General features: G+C 49.9%; 1 protein-coding gene across 4 annotated transcripts; it reads left to right on the top strand.

Annotated features, from left to right (window-relative positions):
* Nucleotides 1-277: 277 nt before the first annotated feature.
* pltp (phospholipid transfer protein) lies at nt 278-7,815 on the top strand. Of its 4 annotated transcripts, XM_061290470.1 has the most exons (15): nt 278-835; nt 3,608-3,740; nt 3,804-3,903; nt 4,465-4,593; nt 4,669-4,824; nt 4,887-4,950; nt 5,074-5,229; nt 5,300-5,479; nt 5,561-5,620; nt 6,553-6,717; nt 6,789-6,856; nt 6,924-6,966; nt 7,261-7,372; nt 7,443-7,519; nt 7,583-7,815. In XM_061290470.1, exons 1-15 carry the CDS (start codon nt 815-817, stop codon nt 7,625-7,627), a joined length of 1,509 nt encoding a protein of 502 aa, XP_061146454.1. In that variant the 5' UTR covers nt 278-814; the 3' UTR covers nt 7,628-7,815. The 4 variants fall into 4 exon arrangements, with proteins under 4 accessions (XP_061146454.1, XP_061146451.1, XP_061146452.1 ...); XM_061290467.1 differs by lacking the exon at nt 278-835 and having other exon boundaries at nt 2,828-3,740; XM_061290468.1 differs by lacking the exon at nt 278-835 and having other exon boundaries at nt 2,828-3,740; nt 6,924-6,999; nt 7,309-7,372.
* The last annotated feature ends 8,988 nt before the right edge of the window (nt 7,816-16,803 follow it).

The following is a 16,803-nucleotide window of genomic DNA, read 5'->3' as shown; positions in this document are numbered from 1 at the left end:
GACTTTGTGAAATTTTCTGGCTGTCATGTTTATTTAACAAAAACGTAATGTTTTGATTTTCTAAAAATACAGAATGGCTCACGAGTTTCCATACATAAGAAAATCTGGAAACTTGGGGGTTAGCTTGAGATTGACGCGTAAGAGAGAAAAAAATTTCATCCAAACACTAACCCATTCACTACTACACTAGAGCGTGAGCGAGCACGGGCACACTTTGGAGTCAACATCCTCAGACGCACATGCGCGCGCACACACACTATAACAAGGCAAACTCCGAACACGCGCACCCAAAACCTGTTTCCCAATTGGCAGACTGGGTCCTCGGAAGGCCACATTTTGGAATGAATGGCGTAATTTCCTGTACGAGACGACCGCACGTGGGGTCCGAATTCACCTCAAACATGTACCAAATGGCCAGGGTTGATGCTGGGGTAGCCCAAGATGCCCTTGAAAGCGTTCTCCGGAAATGACGTACGGTGACCAGAAATGCTACCTTCAGACGACGAAGCAGTCTTTAAATTTGGACATAGCAACGGAGAGTTTGCGAGGGAGCGTCCTGGAAAGTTGTGCTCTTTTCGGAGACGTCCCCATTTCAACCTCCTCAGTCAGTGTGTTAATGTCGCACGTCCTCACTCATGCGCGCGCCCACACACAAGTACATAGTCAAACCCCAGCAAGCGGAGTCAGTCCTTAGGGGCAAATCGAGAGCGAACAAGCGTGCTGAAGTGAAGACATCTCGAGGATTCTGAAGAGGTTGTGAGTGTGCCTCTCATTTGTGAGTACTTGCAACATCTGCACACACGCGACTTGACAGATGTGGACAGATGATGGACAGGTGAGATTGTGGCAACCAAAGTCTGCCTTTTTCAATATGTCGACTTGGGTTTTCAGGTTGTGGCGTTCGTTGTCTGTATTTTATAGTTTGTGTTGGTCTGTGTCATTCTAAAATGTTTGAATCTTTTAACAGTTGTTAATGCCCCAGTAACATTAGCCAACTATTTTGTCTTCGTATTTTCATGTCTATGTCATGTGTAGCAGGCAGAAACATTGTACTTTGGAACCATACCTCCAGTTCAAACCCTTCATTTTCAAACCCTTGTTTGAATCACTGGCACTAATTCCAAACCCTCATTGGAAACCCTAAGGCAACTAACACCCTACACTTTGATTTAAAATTCAAACCTTTACAACTTTACGCCTGTATTCTTTTCCTCTTTTCCTTTTGGCTTTTCCCCTCAGGGGTCGCCACAGCGAATACCGTTATTTTCCGTGTATAGTGCGCAAAATTTAACGAATTTATTGTCCTAAAATCTGGGGTGCGCATTATACATGGTACAAATTTTTTTATTTTTTATTTTTATTTTTTTAGAAAACAAAACCAACAACAGGACTGACCAACAAAGTCGTGGAACAAAAAGACAGGGTGACATTACCAAAGACAGGAACAGAAAGCAAACAGACATCATGACAGTAACACATGCAATGATCCGACGGTGAGCGAGGGGCAGACAGGACTTAAATACAAAACACGTTACATTGATTGAGGTGACACAGGAAGGGAGGGGAGACGCTAACAGAAACTATGGCAGCCTAGACACATAGACAAAACTGGGGACGAGACGTGACAAATGTCCCTCGAAATGAAACTTGAAATCACCAAGTTTTGGTTTCCAAGGGTGTTTTTATTCCTCTTCAACGTCTCTCCCATACAGAGCCGCCTTTTTCACGTCCGCACGCCTTTTTCCCGTGCGCGCACGGAGCGCGGTGGTGCGTTTATGGGCAGTCGGAGAAAGCAACGCCAACAAAAAAAATTACATCCAGCCTAGTTAAGACCATACCAAAGACTATAAAAATGGGACCCATTGCCTCCCTGCGTGTGTGACGATCATTGGGACTTAAAAAAAAAAAAAAAAAAAAGAAAAAAGAAAAAAATTCATAAAAAAAAATTCATAAAAATTGGGTGCGTATTATACATGGGTACAGGCTTTTTTCCAGCATCAGCATGCCATTTTTAGGGTGCGTATTATACATGGGGGGGCACTATACACGGAAAAAAACGGTAATCTGTTTCCAACTCACCCTATCCTGTGAATCCTCTTTTCTCACCCCAACTAATTTTAAGCCTGTATTCTAATTGCTACCGTTTTTTTCCGTGTATAGTGCGCCCCCATGTATAATACGCACCCTAAAAATGGCATGCTGATGCTGGAAAAAAGCCTGTACCCATGTATAATACGCACCCAATTTTTATGAATTTTTTATTATTTTTTTATTTTTTTTAAGTCCCAATGATCGTCACACACGCAGGGAGGCAATGGGTCCCATTTTTTATAGTCTTTGGTATGGTCTTAACTAGGCTGGATGTAATTTTTTTTGTTGGCGTTGCTTTCTCCGACTGCCCATAAACGCACCACCGCGCTCCGTGCGCGCACGGGAAAAAGGCGTGCGGACGTGAAAAAGGCGGCTCTGTATGGGAGAGACGTTGAAGAGGAATAAAAACACCCTTGGAAACCAAAACTTGGTGATTTCAAGTTTCATTTCGAGGGACATTTGTCACGTCTCGTTCCCAGTTTTGCTATGTGTCTAGGTTGCCATAGTTTCTTTTCGCGTCGCCCCTCTCTTCCTGTGTCACCTCAATCGATGTAACGTGTTTTGTATTTAAGTCCTGTCTGCCCCTCGCTCACCGTCGGATCATTGCATGTGTTACTGTCATGATGTCTGTTTGCTTTCTGTTCCTATCTTTGGTAATGTCACCCTGTCTTTTTGTTCCACGACTTTGTCGGTCAGTCCTGTTGTTGGTTTTGTTTTCTAAAAAAAAAAAAAAAAAAAAAAAATTTAAAAGTTTTTGTACCCATGTATAGCACCCCAGATTTTAGGACAATAAATTCGTCAAATTTTGCGCACTATACACGGAAAAAAACGGTAATTTGATACGCTCACCATGGATTAACAACCTCGTTTAAAACCTTAACCTCATTTTGGAATCCTACCCATGGATCAATTGCTGGTTTTTTTTGTGTTTGCTACTGTCTGAGTTAGGTGCTCGCTGAGCCGGTAAATATGACTATCTTATAATATTGGCCAGGATTCAAAGTTTTTCAACCAAATATCATATGACAGGGCCTCAACACAAGGGTTAACCCTAACCCACACTCCAACATGTTAGAAACATCAACCCCGAGTTTAAGATCCTAACCCTTCATTAAAAGTCTCACTTGAAAGTGGATGGAACGCGGCTTTTCAAACGTCCCTTCTTGAAAGCGAGAGCCATGGTGGTTTGGACCTGGAGAGCCAGGAGAGGTTGACGGCTGGGAGGACACGAGGACAAAGTGGGCCGGCGGACAGCCAGAAGGCAGCCAGGCGTCCCGCTCGTCTTCTCAAGCGTTGTTGTCCATCTAATGGAGGTCAGGAAGCGCCACGAGATGACAAATAGGAACAAAGAGGAAGCAAATGAGGACAAATGTCGGCAAAGGCGTCCTTAGAACACTTCAGCCACGCGGCAGCGTGTGTTTTGAGAGGAATGTTTTGTAAGAGGTTACTGGAGGTCACGTCAACTCAGCATTTGCACATGATGCGATGTGTCCTTTCTCAATATTCTTTACTGCAGGCTCTGGCCTTCTGCATGGCGTCGACAACCCGGCCCTGGCCCTTCCTCCTCGTCTGCGCACTTACGTGGGCGATGGCGGTCGCCGAGCCGGCCGGATGCAAGATCCGGATCACGGACAAAGGCCTGGACATGCGTAAGACCACTCGCCCGCCCGCTAGTTGCCCATGAGCTGCCTGTGTTGTGTTTTTGCCTATAGTCAAGTGGGAGACGCAGAAGTTTGTGGCGGAGGAGCTGAGCAACATCAGCATGCCCGAGATGAGTGGCAAGGAGGGAAACTTCCAGTACACCGTCAGCGAGTGGGTAGTGGCGTCAGGCGCAGCGACACCTGTTCTCACGGCGCATGTGCGCATCACTGCACACTCCAACTCAACAATGTCCACTGTAACCAAAGTAGCACTTCCGTGCCATGCCACAGCATGGCACTCCAACATAATGGTGGAATGTGATCATGTCACGCAACAGCCCAATGCTACGACATAACACATTGGCGTGACGCTATCAGCTAACGCCACAACCAAACACTGCACGGTAACACTGTGACACCATCAAACCACGTAATGTTGTCATCTCATGCTAAGTTGTCAAACTGCTACGTGCTCTGCGGTGAAACACTATAGCCTAATACTACGTTACGATGCTATGGAGGGAAGCTACACATCTGGTTGTCAGTCTGTCGCTCCATGACAAAAGCTACGCTGCAACGGCATGGGAAGCTCCAGTGTAGCACTGTGCCCTAAATCCCCAAGGGAGCCTTTGGGCAAGGGGCTGTGGCCTAACAGCAGGCTAGAGCATATTAAATGAGATGGCGCAGCGTTGTGGCCAGCTGACCGTTGCTGACTGTTGCGTGCTTTATCCAGTGTGAAGATCACAGCTCTCAACCTGACTTACGCCGACTTAAGCTTCTCGCCCGAGGCGGGCGTGATGTTTGACGTCCAGAACTCGTCCATCGCTCTCAGTTTCCACCGACAGCTCCTCTACTGGTTCTTGTGAGTTCTGGTGCTGCCGGTGGCCAAGCCACAAAATGTCTCTCAGTCGCTAATCAATGATTTCTAAATCATCAGTTACGACACAGGAACGATCGAGGCGTCGGCCGAGGGCGTCCGCATTAACGCAGCACTCGGCTTGGGCCGAGACACACGCGGACGCCTCAAGATCAACAACGTCACCTGTGAAGCCAAAATCCAGAGGATGAGGGCAAGGTTTGGCGGGACGCTCGGGTAAGGAGGTCGTCGCTGATGTCATCCGTGACGTCATGGCCCACGTCCTGATTTACCCACAGGAGAGTCTACAACTTCCTGGGAAAGTTCCTCACCACCGGCATGCGCTTACTCCTCAACAAGCAGGTCTGTCTGTGAGTCCCGTTGCCGCCATCACCGCCCATCTGTCTTCCTCTCATCAGTCTTCCTCCCGCTGGTGAGTACCCGCTTCCTGGCATTTAACGGCCAGCTGTGCGCCTGCGCATGCAGATCTGTCCGGCCTTGCAGCAGGCGTCTCTGCTGCATGTCAACTCCATCCTGGAGAGCATTCCTGTAAGAGCGGAGGTGGACAGCTACATCGGGATTGACTACGCACTGACAGACGACCCGTTGGTGACGTCTCGGAGCCTGGATATGAACTTCCGAGTACGGCGCAATGCGAGACGCGCGGCTTGCGACGCGTGTGTGCATGACGCGTGCCGCCTGCTGTTGGCAGGGGATGTTCTTCCACCTGCGGGACGACGAGCATGACGCACTGGGCAACTATGCAGTGGAGCCCACGATCCTAGAGTACGACAGGATGGTCTACTTGGCCCTATCGGAGTTCTTCTTTGACAGCGGGCTGTTCTCCTACTACAAGGCGGGAATTTTCCAGATGAACGTCACCAACGACAACGTGAGCCACCGGCACCAGCACTTGATGAGTCTTGCCGGCCGGTGAGCCACAAAGGTCTTTGACTGTTTGTGCCTTTGGCAGATGCCCAAAGATTTGGAGATGCTGCTGAGGACAACCTACTTTGGAACCATCATGATGCTGGCGAGTGGCATCGTGGCTCGGATTAGAGATGCACCGATCCGACTTTTTCAGTTTCGATACCGATACCGATACCGAGGCTTTGCGTATCGGTCGATACCCGATACCGATCCGATATTATGGTTGACTTAACAAGCTACATAATTCTACATGTGGAACAGAAAAGACCAAAGGCAATGGCATCAGGCAGACTACACAGTTCTTTGCTCTAAATTAGGGGTGTCCAAACTAACGGTCCAGTTTTTATTGGCCCGCAGCAAATTCTGAAAACATAATTGAATATGGCCCGCACAAGAAGCTTGAGCTCAGCTTCTCAGTTTCCACACTAGATGGAGCCCGCCACACAAAGCGTTTGACGTCCCATTAACACCCCCCCGGAAGAGAAGCGAACACGCAGCGTTTGACATCCGATTTTTGCCGTGCTTTTGCCGCATTGTCACCTGCACCTGTGATGTCTGCCCTACCCTTGTCCCCCGACGTCTGTTTCTGTGTCTTTGGTGTTGCTTATTCCACATCTTGGGTGTGTACGCTTTCCATGTATCACGGCTTTGCGTGCGTTTCAAAGTGTTCCCCTCCTTTCAACGTCTTCACCTATCGGCCATGTCAGTCAGTGTTGCTGTGTTTAATGTGCCCGTTTTCTGAGCATTTTTCACGTGTCTTTGATATCCGTGTTTGCGTTTTTTCATTTGTCTTCTCAAGTCTGTTTGCACATCTTTACTATCCATTATCAAGGGCCTTAAATGTATGTTTAAATCACTGGTGTGTCTTTGATGCTGACCTCTTCACACCTCTTTAATCTTTGATTGCATTTGAGACGAGCTTCCCAGTGCATTTCTTCGACTTAGGTCTTTCCAGTGTGCTTGGATGTCTTGTGTTGTGTCGTCAATGTCTGTTCAACCGGCATGCAAAGCGTTGACTTGCGTTGCGTCTGTTAGAATCCGGCGTTGATGGACTCGCCCGTGTCTTTGGAAATGGCTGTCAATGCACCGCCAAAGTCCACCATCAAGACGTCCGGCGCCACCGTCGCCATGACGGCTATAGTCAAGGTGATGATGATGCCTGCCGGCCAGCCGCCCGTGCAGCTCAGCAGTATGACCATGGTATGCGCACTTATCCTCCTCATGCCAAGAGTCCTCGAAAGGTCAGGATGTTGTCTTCTGCGCTTCTCCAGGAAAGCAAATTTAACGCCATAGTTTTTATCCGAAGAAAACACTTGGCGGTACAAGTCGACCTGCGCAGGTATGCACGCACGTAGTCGCATGTCCACAAGTGCAACCGTGTGGACCTTCACCTTTGATTCTTTCAGGTTCAAAATCTACTCCAACCAGTCAGCGTTGGAATCTCTGGCAGTAAGAGAGGATCGCTTCTCTAACATTCTTGATGTATGGTCTTATGTCTTTCATGCCTGCTTTTCAAGTCTCAGATTGGTCTGTCCACTGTGATGCCACCCCCCTGCTTTTGAAATCCAAGTGTGTCTACGGCATTTCCATTTTCAATGGCTTGAAGTCTATTGTTGGCATATGTCTTGAATGTGCCTGTCTCCTCTGTTTTTCATGTGCGGTCTCTTGTCTTCAGACATTATCTTTGATGTTTGTGGTAGTGTCTTTGGAGTGTCCGTTTTTTGCATCTTTGACATTTGTCAGTTGTTGGCATCTCCTTGGGTGTTGATGTGTTCCTTTGACGTCCGTCAGCTGATTCCACTGCAGGCTCCTTTGAAGACCATGTTGCAGATGTCCGTGGTACCTCTTATCAACAGTAAGACGACATCAACGCACGACACATTCCAGTCCACGCTCGTCACGTGTGTGCGCACCTACCTTTCCAGACTGGATCAAGCGAGGTGTTCGTATTCCTCTGGCAGATGGGATGGACCTCATCGAGGAAGTGGTGGAGTACCACAACGTAAGTGTTTGCGTGCATGTGTGAGACACTTCCACGACCGCACTGACCCGTGGCACCCTGCAGGGTTTCATCGTGATTGGAGCAAACCTCCACTTCACAAAAGCCTGAGGGAGATGGTGGCCATCCCTGTCGCTGCCAAATGAATACGCACCGTGCGTGCGTCCATTGGCCTTTGTGTTCACACATGCGCACACACACGTTAATAGGAATGTAAATATGAAAAAAAGTACACACACGTATATTGTTGTGTAATTTTCAGCGGTTATTCGAGGCAATAAACCAGTGTGGAAAACAAATTGGTTTTTGGGTTTCTTTTTATTTTCAGAACTTCAAATAAGACACAAGTGGAATAGAACAGTCTTGTGGTATGTAAGAGGAAAAAGAATCATGGGAAAAAATTCTTAACTCTAACCCTGCAGACAGGACAAGATGAGGAGGAAATTTTAAGTGTTTGTATTGTGGTGAATGGTCTTTGTTGTTTCGCTGGTCTCCAAAAAAACACTCAGTGGACGATGGCTGGTCCGGGTAAGGAAGCACTTCGGTGACACACGGCTGATTGGGAAAAGACTTATTCAACCGATGTCAAAGTGATGTCTCTCCAAAAGTTAGAGTGGCCCCAAGAGCAAAGATGTTTCAGCTCTCGACAGCACAGATGTTCGCCCCAAAAAGGCCCCCGCGCTTCTTGCTCTTGCCCCTTGCGCGCCTGCACTTGTCCTTCGCGCCTTCCGCGCTCCTTGCCCTTTGCGCGCTTCCTCTTTTTTTCTATCTGTTCTCCCCCATCATTTGTACCTCCTAAGACAACAGCTGCGGTCCGAGTCTCACTCTACTGGTTACTTCCGATGCCCTTAAAAGTGCATGGACAAAGGTCTTCCTGGTCACGGACGAATGGCCCTTCCATATTCTAAGTACCTACACATTACTGAAACTAGAGCTTCTCTGTACCGCAAAAATAGCTTAGGGTCTTCTCACTGCTGCAAGGTCGCCATTTAAGGTGACATACAGTGACGCATAGAATCCAAAATGTACCTCAGTATCCTGCCCTCCAAATATGTTGAATGTTCAAAGACAGTAAGCTCAACCATTTTCACTCATCAAGACTCTGAAGGCCAGGTTGAAGGTTGACTCCAGGTTTAATAACAAGGGAAAGGGGGAAACAACGATGCCTTGTATAACACAAAATGTAGGTAGTAGTTTTGCCGAACTGCAGGAGAGAATAGAACAAGCAGCGTTCTCTTTCAACACTGCTGAAACATGCGCTTACTTCCTGACTCTAGTCACGTGACCAACTCTATCTTAACACTGATAAAAGACTACAAAGATTCAAGAGATTCAAGAGTTTTTTATTCGCCATGTTTGAGCGTGCCAAACAAGGAATTTGACTTCGGTAGAAACACACCCTCTGTTCAACATTTAGGTGACTAACAACATTCAGGACATGTGAATAATGGCAAAAACAGTGTAGACAAATTCAAAAAGGTGTGAGGAGCAGGATGTTATTGCACAGTAATGTCTCTGAGACTCTATGAGTGGTGTGAGTTCATCAGAGCAACAGCCTGGGGGAAGAAGCTGTCTCTGTGTCTGCTGGTTTTGGCGTACCGAGCTCTATAACGCCGTCCGGAGGGGAGTAGTTCAAACAGACTGCAACCCAGGTGAGAAGGGTCTGTAGAGATGTTCCTTGCCCGATTCCTGGTCCTGGACAGGTACAAGTCTTGGATAGATGGGAGGTTGATTCCAATGATCTTTTCTGCAGTTCTGATTGTCCGTTGTAGTCTGTGCTTGTCTTGTTTGGAGGCCGATCCAAACCAGACAGTGATGGAGGTGCAGAGGACAGACTGCATGATGGCAGTGTAGAAGGTCTTCAGAAGCTCTCGCGGCAGGTTGAACTTCTTGAGCTGTCTCAGGAAGTACAGCCTCTGCTGGGCCTTCTTCCGGACAGAGTCTATGTGGCCGGTCCATTTCAGGTCCCGAGAGATTGTGGTTCCCAGGAACTTGAAGGTGTCTGTGGAAAGAATAGTATTACTGCGGATAGTGAGGGGTAAAAGTGGTGAAGGGTCTCGCCTGAAATCCACTGTCATCTCCACGGTCTTGAGCGGGTTCAGCTCCAGATGGTTTTGACTGCACCAGTGGACCAGCCGCTCCACCTCCTGTCTGTACGCAGTCTCATCACCGTCCTGGATCAGTCCGATGAGAGTGGTGTCGTCTGCATACTTCAGGAGCTTCACAGGGGAGTCACCTGAGGAGAAATCATTGGTGTAGAGGGAGAAGAACAGTGGGGAGAGGACGCAACCCTGAGGGGCTCCAGTGTTGGTGGTCCGGGTGTCAGATGTGATGCCCCCCAGCCTCACACGCTGTCTCCTGTTGGTCAGGAAGCTGGTGATCCACTGACAGGTGGAAACAGAGAGCGACTCACCGTGGCTGCCATCCGCGGCGCCATCATATGACGTCAATATTTTGTCCAAAGACATGAAAGACATAACACTCCCCCGTCTGGCATTTTGCCACAACCTTAAAGGTCCATTATACATTTCTTTCTTATCGGGGGCAAGAAGGAGGACCGTCTCGGAGACAGGACGCTGGTACAGTTTTGTCCCGCTCGTCTTGAGGACCTTGACCTCGACTTTACGTACCATGCCATCGTTGCTGGGGAAGACCTGAGTCATCAGTCCCAGAGGCCACTCGTTTCTCACGAGCTGATTGTCTTTGAGAAGGACAATGCTCCCAGGCTGGATGTCTGGGGTGGGAGCCTGCCACTTCTGTCGCGGCTGAAGTGATGCGAGGTATTGTTTCTTCCATCTATCCCAGAATGTTTGGGCTAGATGTTGGACTTGGGGCCACTGGGACTTGTGGAGGTCTTTGATCCAGTCACCGACTGGGGCTGAAGGTACACTCACCTATTTGGTGAGGAGGGTTCCTGGAGTAAGAATGAAAAGATCGTCCGGGTCAGTAGAAACTGGAATCAGAGGCCTGCTGTTGATGATCGCAGTGACCTCCGCCATCAGTGTGGAGAGTGCAGTGCGTCTCTTGTGGAGCAGGACCGCGGCCCCATTGGAGTCGGCCAGGTGCCGAAGGACTTCAAGTTTGGCGGTGGTAAGGCCCTCGACGTTAAGTTGAAGCACCGACAAGCCTCGTTTTTTGACGGTCGGGATAGCTCCCCGTCCACTGTTCCTCAGTCTGCAGGCTCTGCGTTTGTTTGGCGACATTACTTTCGCAAGCGGGACTTGCACCCTGACCTTGCTACTCACAGGGAAGACCGCGTGAAGGTTGTCGTCCATCTTCCCCAACAACATCCTCAAAATTCCTAGGTTTCATCTCGCCAGGTCCATCAACACCAAGCAACACGGTGTGGCAACCTTCGTCCGCACTGGAATAAACTGGGCAGCCTGTAACCAATCCCCACTAGGCTCCAACATCGAGTGGCTGGTTACTAAAATCCAGGAAACCTCAGTCATCAACGTCTATAAGCCCCCACCATCGGAGCTAACCACAACATCACTCCCATCTGTAATTGCACACGCAATCCATGCGGGCAATTTCAACTGCCAGCACACAGACTGGGGGTACAACCATTCAACTCCTAGGGGAGTGGCGCTGTGCGAATGCACCTCCAACACTGATGCCCTGCCACTGTACGACCCCAAGGAACCCCCAACCTTCTTCTCTGCACGCTGGAACACCACCACCAACCCGGACCTGGCCTTTGCCATCTGCCACAGCAACGACCCAAGACTGGAAAGGCGTGTTCTTGACCGGTGCCAGGGAAGCCTGTGAAGAGATGGAACTTCCGAAAAGCCAACTGGGAGTCGTATACTGAGGAGACGGAAAGGAGGTCTGCCGGCCTGCCAGACCCAGAGTCCACAGATGTGGAAGCAGCCTATGCAGCCTACTGCCAGGTCCTCCTGCGTGCGGCAAAGAAGGCCATCCCACGTGGGTACAACAGGAACTACATCCCAGGCTGGGATGGGGAGTGTAGCCGCCTCCTGAAGGAACACCAGAGAGCCAGCTCCAGAGAAGAGGACGCAACGGCAGCAGCACTGGTCGAAAAGCTGGACGCCACCCGCAAGGCGAGATGGACAGAAATCATCGAATCAATCGACTTCACCCATTCCAGCCGCAAAGCGTGGCAGACCATCAACCGGCTCACAGGCAGAAATACACCAGCCCACAGATGCCCAGTCACTGCAGACTCCATTGCCTCCCAACTCCTGAAGAACGGCCGCTTCCCGGATGCAGACAAAGACTTTGCACGACTAATATCACGTGAGGTGTCTTGCATCTCAAGAGCGGCCAATGTCGATTTTAATCTCTCTGGAGCCTTTACAGCAGAGGAACTCAGTGAGGCCATTCGCAAGCTAAAGCCGGGCAAATCCCCGGGCCGTGACTACTTTCACCCGGAGTTTGTCATCCACCAGGGCCCAACAACGAACTTTTTCCTGTGAGGGCCACATAACTTTTCCCTTTTCTGATGGGGGGCCGGCGTCAGTTTGTAACAGAAAAAGTGTGACGATTGTAGGGGAGGTTAAAATTTTTATTGTTTTCCAGAAAGCCACACATAACCAAATAACGGTTATTTAATAACCCTTTCCAGGTTCTTTACAGAAAAGAAGTCAGGAAAAATAATAACACTATTAATGAAATAATTAATAACTAAATAACCCTCTCTGAGTTCTTCACAGAAAAAACAGGAAATAAATAATAACTAAATAACTCTCTCTGGGTTCTTCATAGAAAAAAAAGCCATGAAACATTAACTTTCTGTTGTGCCAGATAAAAGATAAAAGTTCAGCTCAGTTGTCAGAGCAGAATCTCTCTGACACATATGAGCAGTCTCTTAAAGTTCTTGTGTTCCTTCCTTATAATCCTTTTGTAGGTTCCAGTAGGCTTGTAGACACCGCTGTCTTTTTTGTTAAAGTTTCCTAGTGCGTCATAGTCTGGAGTAAAATTTGTTGTGGCAATTCTTAGGCGAGATCCGAGGTGTTGGTCCGTTTACCTCGATCTGTGACGGGTTGATGTTGACGTCCATGTGGCTGAACGTCACGTCGCGTACGTCAAGCCAAATTGGCCACTCTCTTTTAAACGCTCGGCACTGTGTCCACCTTGCTTTTCCTTGGGCGACTCATTTTAATGGAAGGATTCCAGGGAAAGGTTTGTGGGTGGCTTCAGCGCAAAACTGCATCTGAAAGCTCAGTGCGCGAATTATAAGAATGCAGTTGTCACAGCCCACGCTCTAAATTCGGGACTGATACAAATAGAGCGCGAGTGCGCCATGTATGTACACGCACTTGTGAGTGTGCACCGAGCTTTCTGACACGTTTTCCGGTAGTAAATGCGCAGGCGAGCGCTTCCCCATTTACTGGGGAAACGCAGTCATTGCAGGCAAAATGACCAAAAAATAAAGTTTAATGATACAATTTGTTCAGGGTTGGCGGGCCGGATTAAACGGTCTCGTGGGCCGTATCCGGCCCGCGGGCCGTAGTTTGGTGACCACTGGTTTAAAGGTTTCTTCACGTCATGCTACCGGAGATTAAAGCTCCCGAAGATCTGGCGTAGGGCCTCCGTGATAGCTCTGCTGAAGCCAAACAAAGATGCGGAGGACCCAAAGTCATACAGGCCCATCTCACTGCTGAGTGTCCCGTTTAAGATCTTGGAAAGAATGATACACAGCCGCATAGAGCCAGTGGTGGACTCACAACTCCCACAGGAACAAGCTGGTTCCTGTCGCGGAAGGTCAACAGCAGACCAGATTACCCTACTCTCCCAAGACATCGAGAACAGCTTCCAGGATAAGGAGAAAGCTGGAGTGGTATACCTGGACTTAACTCCCGCATATGACACAGTGTGGCACCGGGGACTCCACCTGAAGCTGCTGAGGACCATACCGGACCGGCACATGGTGCAGTTCATTACGGAGACGCTTTCCAACCGCAGCTTTACTTTCCAAACCAGCAGTGGGCAGTGCAGTAGGCTCCGTAGACTGAGGAGCGGGGTACCGCAAGGGTCAGTTCTCTCACCAACACTATTTAACATCTATATATACGACCTACCGGACACGCATCCAGAAAGTATGGCTATGCAGATGACCTTGCCATCATGCTGAGTCGACCGTGGAAGGCGACGGAAGAAGGCCTGAATGAAGACATGCGCACCATGGCAGCATACCTTCAAAAGTGGCATCTCCAGCTCAGCGTTGTTGGTGCATCATACCACCTCAGCACCAGGGAAGCAAGGAGAGAACTGGCAGTGAGCATTGAGGGCAAACGCCTGGACGTTCAACAAGCCCCGAGGTACCTCGGCATACGTCTGGATCGGACCCTATCCTTCAAACAACACCTCGAAGATCTGAAGGCAAAGGTGACATCCAGGGTTCCACTGATCCGCCGCCTTGCTGGAACAACGTGGGGAGCCTCTGCTAAGATCTTGGGGATATCAACCCAAGTGGTGGTCTTCTCTGCAGCAGAGTACTGTGCTCCAGTTTGGAACAGAAGCCCCCATGCCAAAAAAGTGGATGTGGCAATTAACAACGCCCTCCGAACCATAACAGGAGGCCTGAAACCCACCCCTGTGTCCCTCCTGCCTGTCCTCGCGGGAATAGCGCCGGCCAACCTTCGGCGAGAGGCTGCCACCCTCGTTCTCGCCAGGAAGGCAAAAAATAACAAGTGGCACATCCTGCACAACACTACAACAACTCCAGCTCCACCAAGCAGACTCAAGGCATGCCACCCCTACAACATGGCAGCACAAGAGATGGTCAATTCCATCCCTGAAGACATCTCCAGAGATGCCTGGCTGGCAGTAGCTTGGAAGCAGGAGTGGGAGGCAGCTGGCCCCTCCCTCATGCACCGTTATGTCTGGGAACCAGGAGACGGCGCCATAGGAGGAGACGAACTACCTCGCCAGCAGTGGACCACACTGAATCGCTTAAGAACTGGTGCTGGCCGCTTCAACACGTCTATGCGGCAGTGGGGACTGGTGGACAGTGCGGCATGCGAGAGTGGAGCCCTCGAGCAGACAGCCGACCACATCATCAACACCTGCCCCCTATATAGACCACCCTCAGAGGCCGGCCTCTACGACCTGGGACCAGAGATGCTGGCATGGCTCCACGACACCAAGTTGGAGCTCTAACGTTACACGAGAGAGAGAGAGAGTGTGGAGAGTGCTTCGTGGCTGAGTCTCGAAGTTCCAAGCTGGAGGAACATTGAGTCCAGGATCTTTCGTGGTACTCCAATCATCCTCTCCCACGAACCGCCCATGTGAGAGGTGTGTGGAACGTTGAACTTCCATGCACATCCTTGGTCCAGGAGGAACCTCTCGACCGAAGCGTTGTCGACGTTCAAGGGTATCTTCAACTCCTTACAAGCGCCGGCAAAGTTGGTTCCTCGATCGGAACGGATGCGCTTCACAGGGCGCCTGACGGCAAGAAAATGCCGGAGGACGTTGATGAAGCTGGAGGTGTCTCAGGACTCAATGACTTCGATGTGGACGGCTTGTACACTCATGCACGTAAATAACACTGCCCAGCGCTTACTGTGAGCGAGGCCACCTCTCGTACGGTGTGATGATACGATCCATGGTCCGAACACATCGATGCCCACGCTCATGAATGAAGGTTTGGTAGAAAGGCAGTCTGCCAGAAGGTCGGCCATCTTCTGTGTTCTGGGGGGTGCCATGCAGTTTGCGACATGTGACACACCCGTGGATCAGGCTGCTCACACGCCTTTTGCCGCCAATTATCCAAAAACCAGCGGCCCGCACAGCGCTCTCAGTGAACAGTCATCCCTGATGTTTTGTCTACTCATGGTGGTGTTGTACCAAGAGCATTGCTATGTGATGTTTTCCAGGTATGATGAGAGGGGTTTTCTCCTCTTGCTGGAGCTGCGCTTCTCTGACACGACCTCCAACCCTCAGCAGACCATCAGCGTCGATGAAAGAATCTAAGGTTTTGAGAGGGCTGTCTTTAGAAAGTTTATCCTTCTTTCACTGACAGGCGTACTCGGGTAGGGTTCTTTTAGACTGAGAGAGTTCATTGATGGAGATTACTGCGTGGCAGTGATGCCAACCTTTGCAGCCACTGGCTTCGGTTGCAGAATTCTTCTGGAAACAACAGCTATGGCGTGGGTCAACGATGTCCAACTTTAAAACTTGGAGAAGCGCTGAGACGCGAGTTGTTTGCTCGACATGGTTGTGCTCATAGTCGACACTAGGGGACGGATGTCTGGATCTGATGAAGGATTCACCAGCTCGAAGGAGTCTTCTTCAGGCTGGACCTTAAGGGGCTGCTTCAAAAACGCAGGTCCAGACAGCCATCTGGAGTCTGAGAGACGTGCAGCAGTAACGGACCTCGTGGCGGTATCTGCAGGATTCAGTTCTGTAGACACATGCTGCCACTGCTCTTCGTCCTCCTTCAGAGGAGGGGCCACTTCTGCGTGTTTGTTCCGAAAGACCTTCTCCATGAAGGTGAGAAAATGCTGTTTCCTTTCCATGATGTTCAGGAACGAAAGGTCGTCAATGGAGGGAGCCACCTTATTATCATCCTTTGTTTGTTGAAACACTGTAGAACCCAGCTGGTCGGTTTCTCCGTTGCAGGTAAGTTTCTCTGTCGACTGTCGCTTAGGATGATCGGTGCTTTGGACTGTACCTCTCTTTCACCTGAAGGACGTTCGGGCAGGGTTTGAAGATGGAGGGGCATTTCTGCTCCGTAGTCCTGGTATACAGGGCGTTTATGGTGTCAGGCTTGTAAGGAAGTAAGATGGTGGCGCGTGCACACGCAGCGGACTCTCTCTGTCCCTAACGGTGTTTTGTTTTGTCGTTTAATGTGGGTTTGTCCGACAGTTTTGTGTGTTCGTCTCGTCGCACCGGGTTGTGCTACAAGTACAGCGGGCTGGTTCTGCTCGACATCGGCGAAAGCGAGTTTTGTGGCGATCTGGACTTTGAAGCGGGGACATTAAAGGCGCTCGGTCTGCTCCGTCCTGAAGCGTCGGAAGCGGTGTGCGAGGAGGCTGAAGAGGGGTGAGAGCGGGGGCGTCCGGGTCAGGCTGGCGGCCAACCCAGCTCGCCCGGCCGTGCCTTCCGTTCTTCTGGCGAACGGCTAGCGTGCTATCGGGCGGACCGGGCAATTGTACGAGGGGGAACATCGCGAGGAGGTGGAATGCGCATCTACATCCGTGACGAATGGTGCCGAGACTCTGTGGTGGGATGCAAGCACTGCTCGCCTCTGGCGAAGTTTGTGATCTCCAGGCTTTTGGGGTCCTGAACTCTCTCCCCCGTTGTTTACTTGTATGTTACTC

This window comes from Syngnathus typhle, linkage group LG11 (assembly GCF_033458585.1).
Source record: "Syngnathus typhle isolate RoL2023-S1 ecotype Sweden linkage group LG11, RoL_Styp_1.0, whole genome shotgun sequence".
Classification (NCBI taxonomy): Eukaryota; Metazoa; Chordata; class Actinopteri; order Syngnathiformes; family Syngnathidae; genus Syngnathus; species Syngnathus typhle.
Note: the sequence above shows the minus strand (reverse complement) of the source record. Positions and strands in the feature narration are given on the sequence as shown.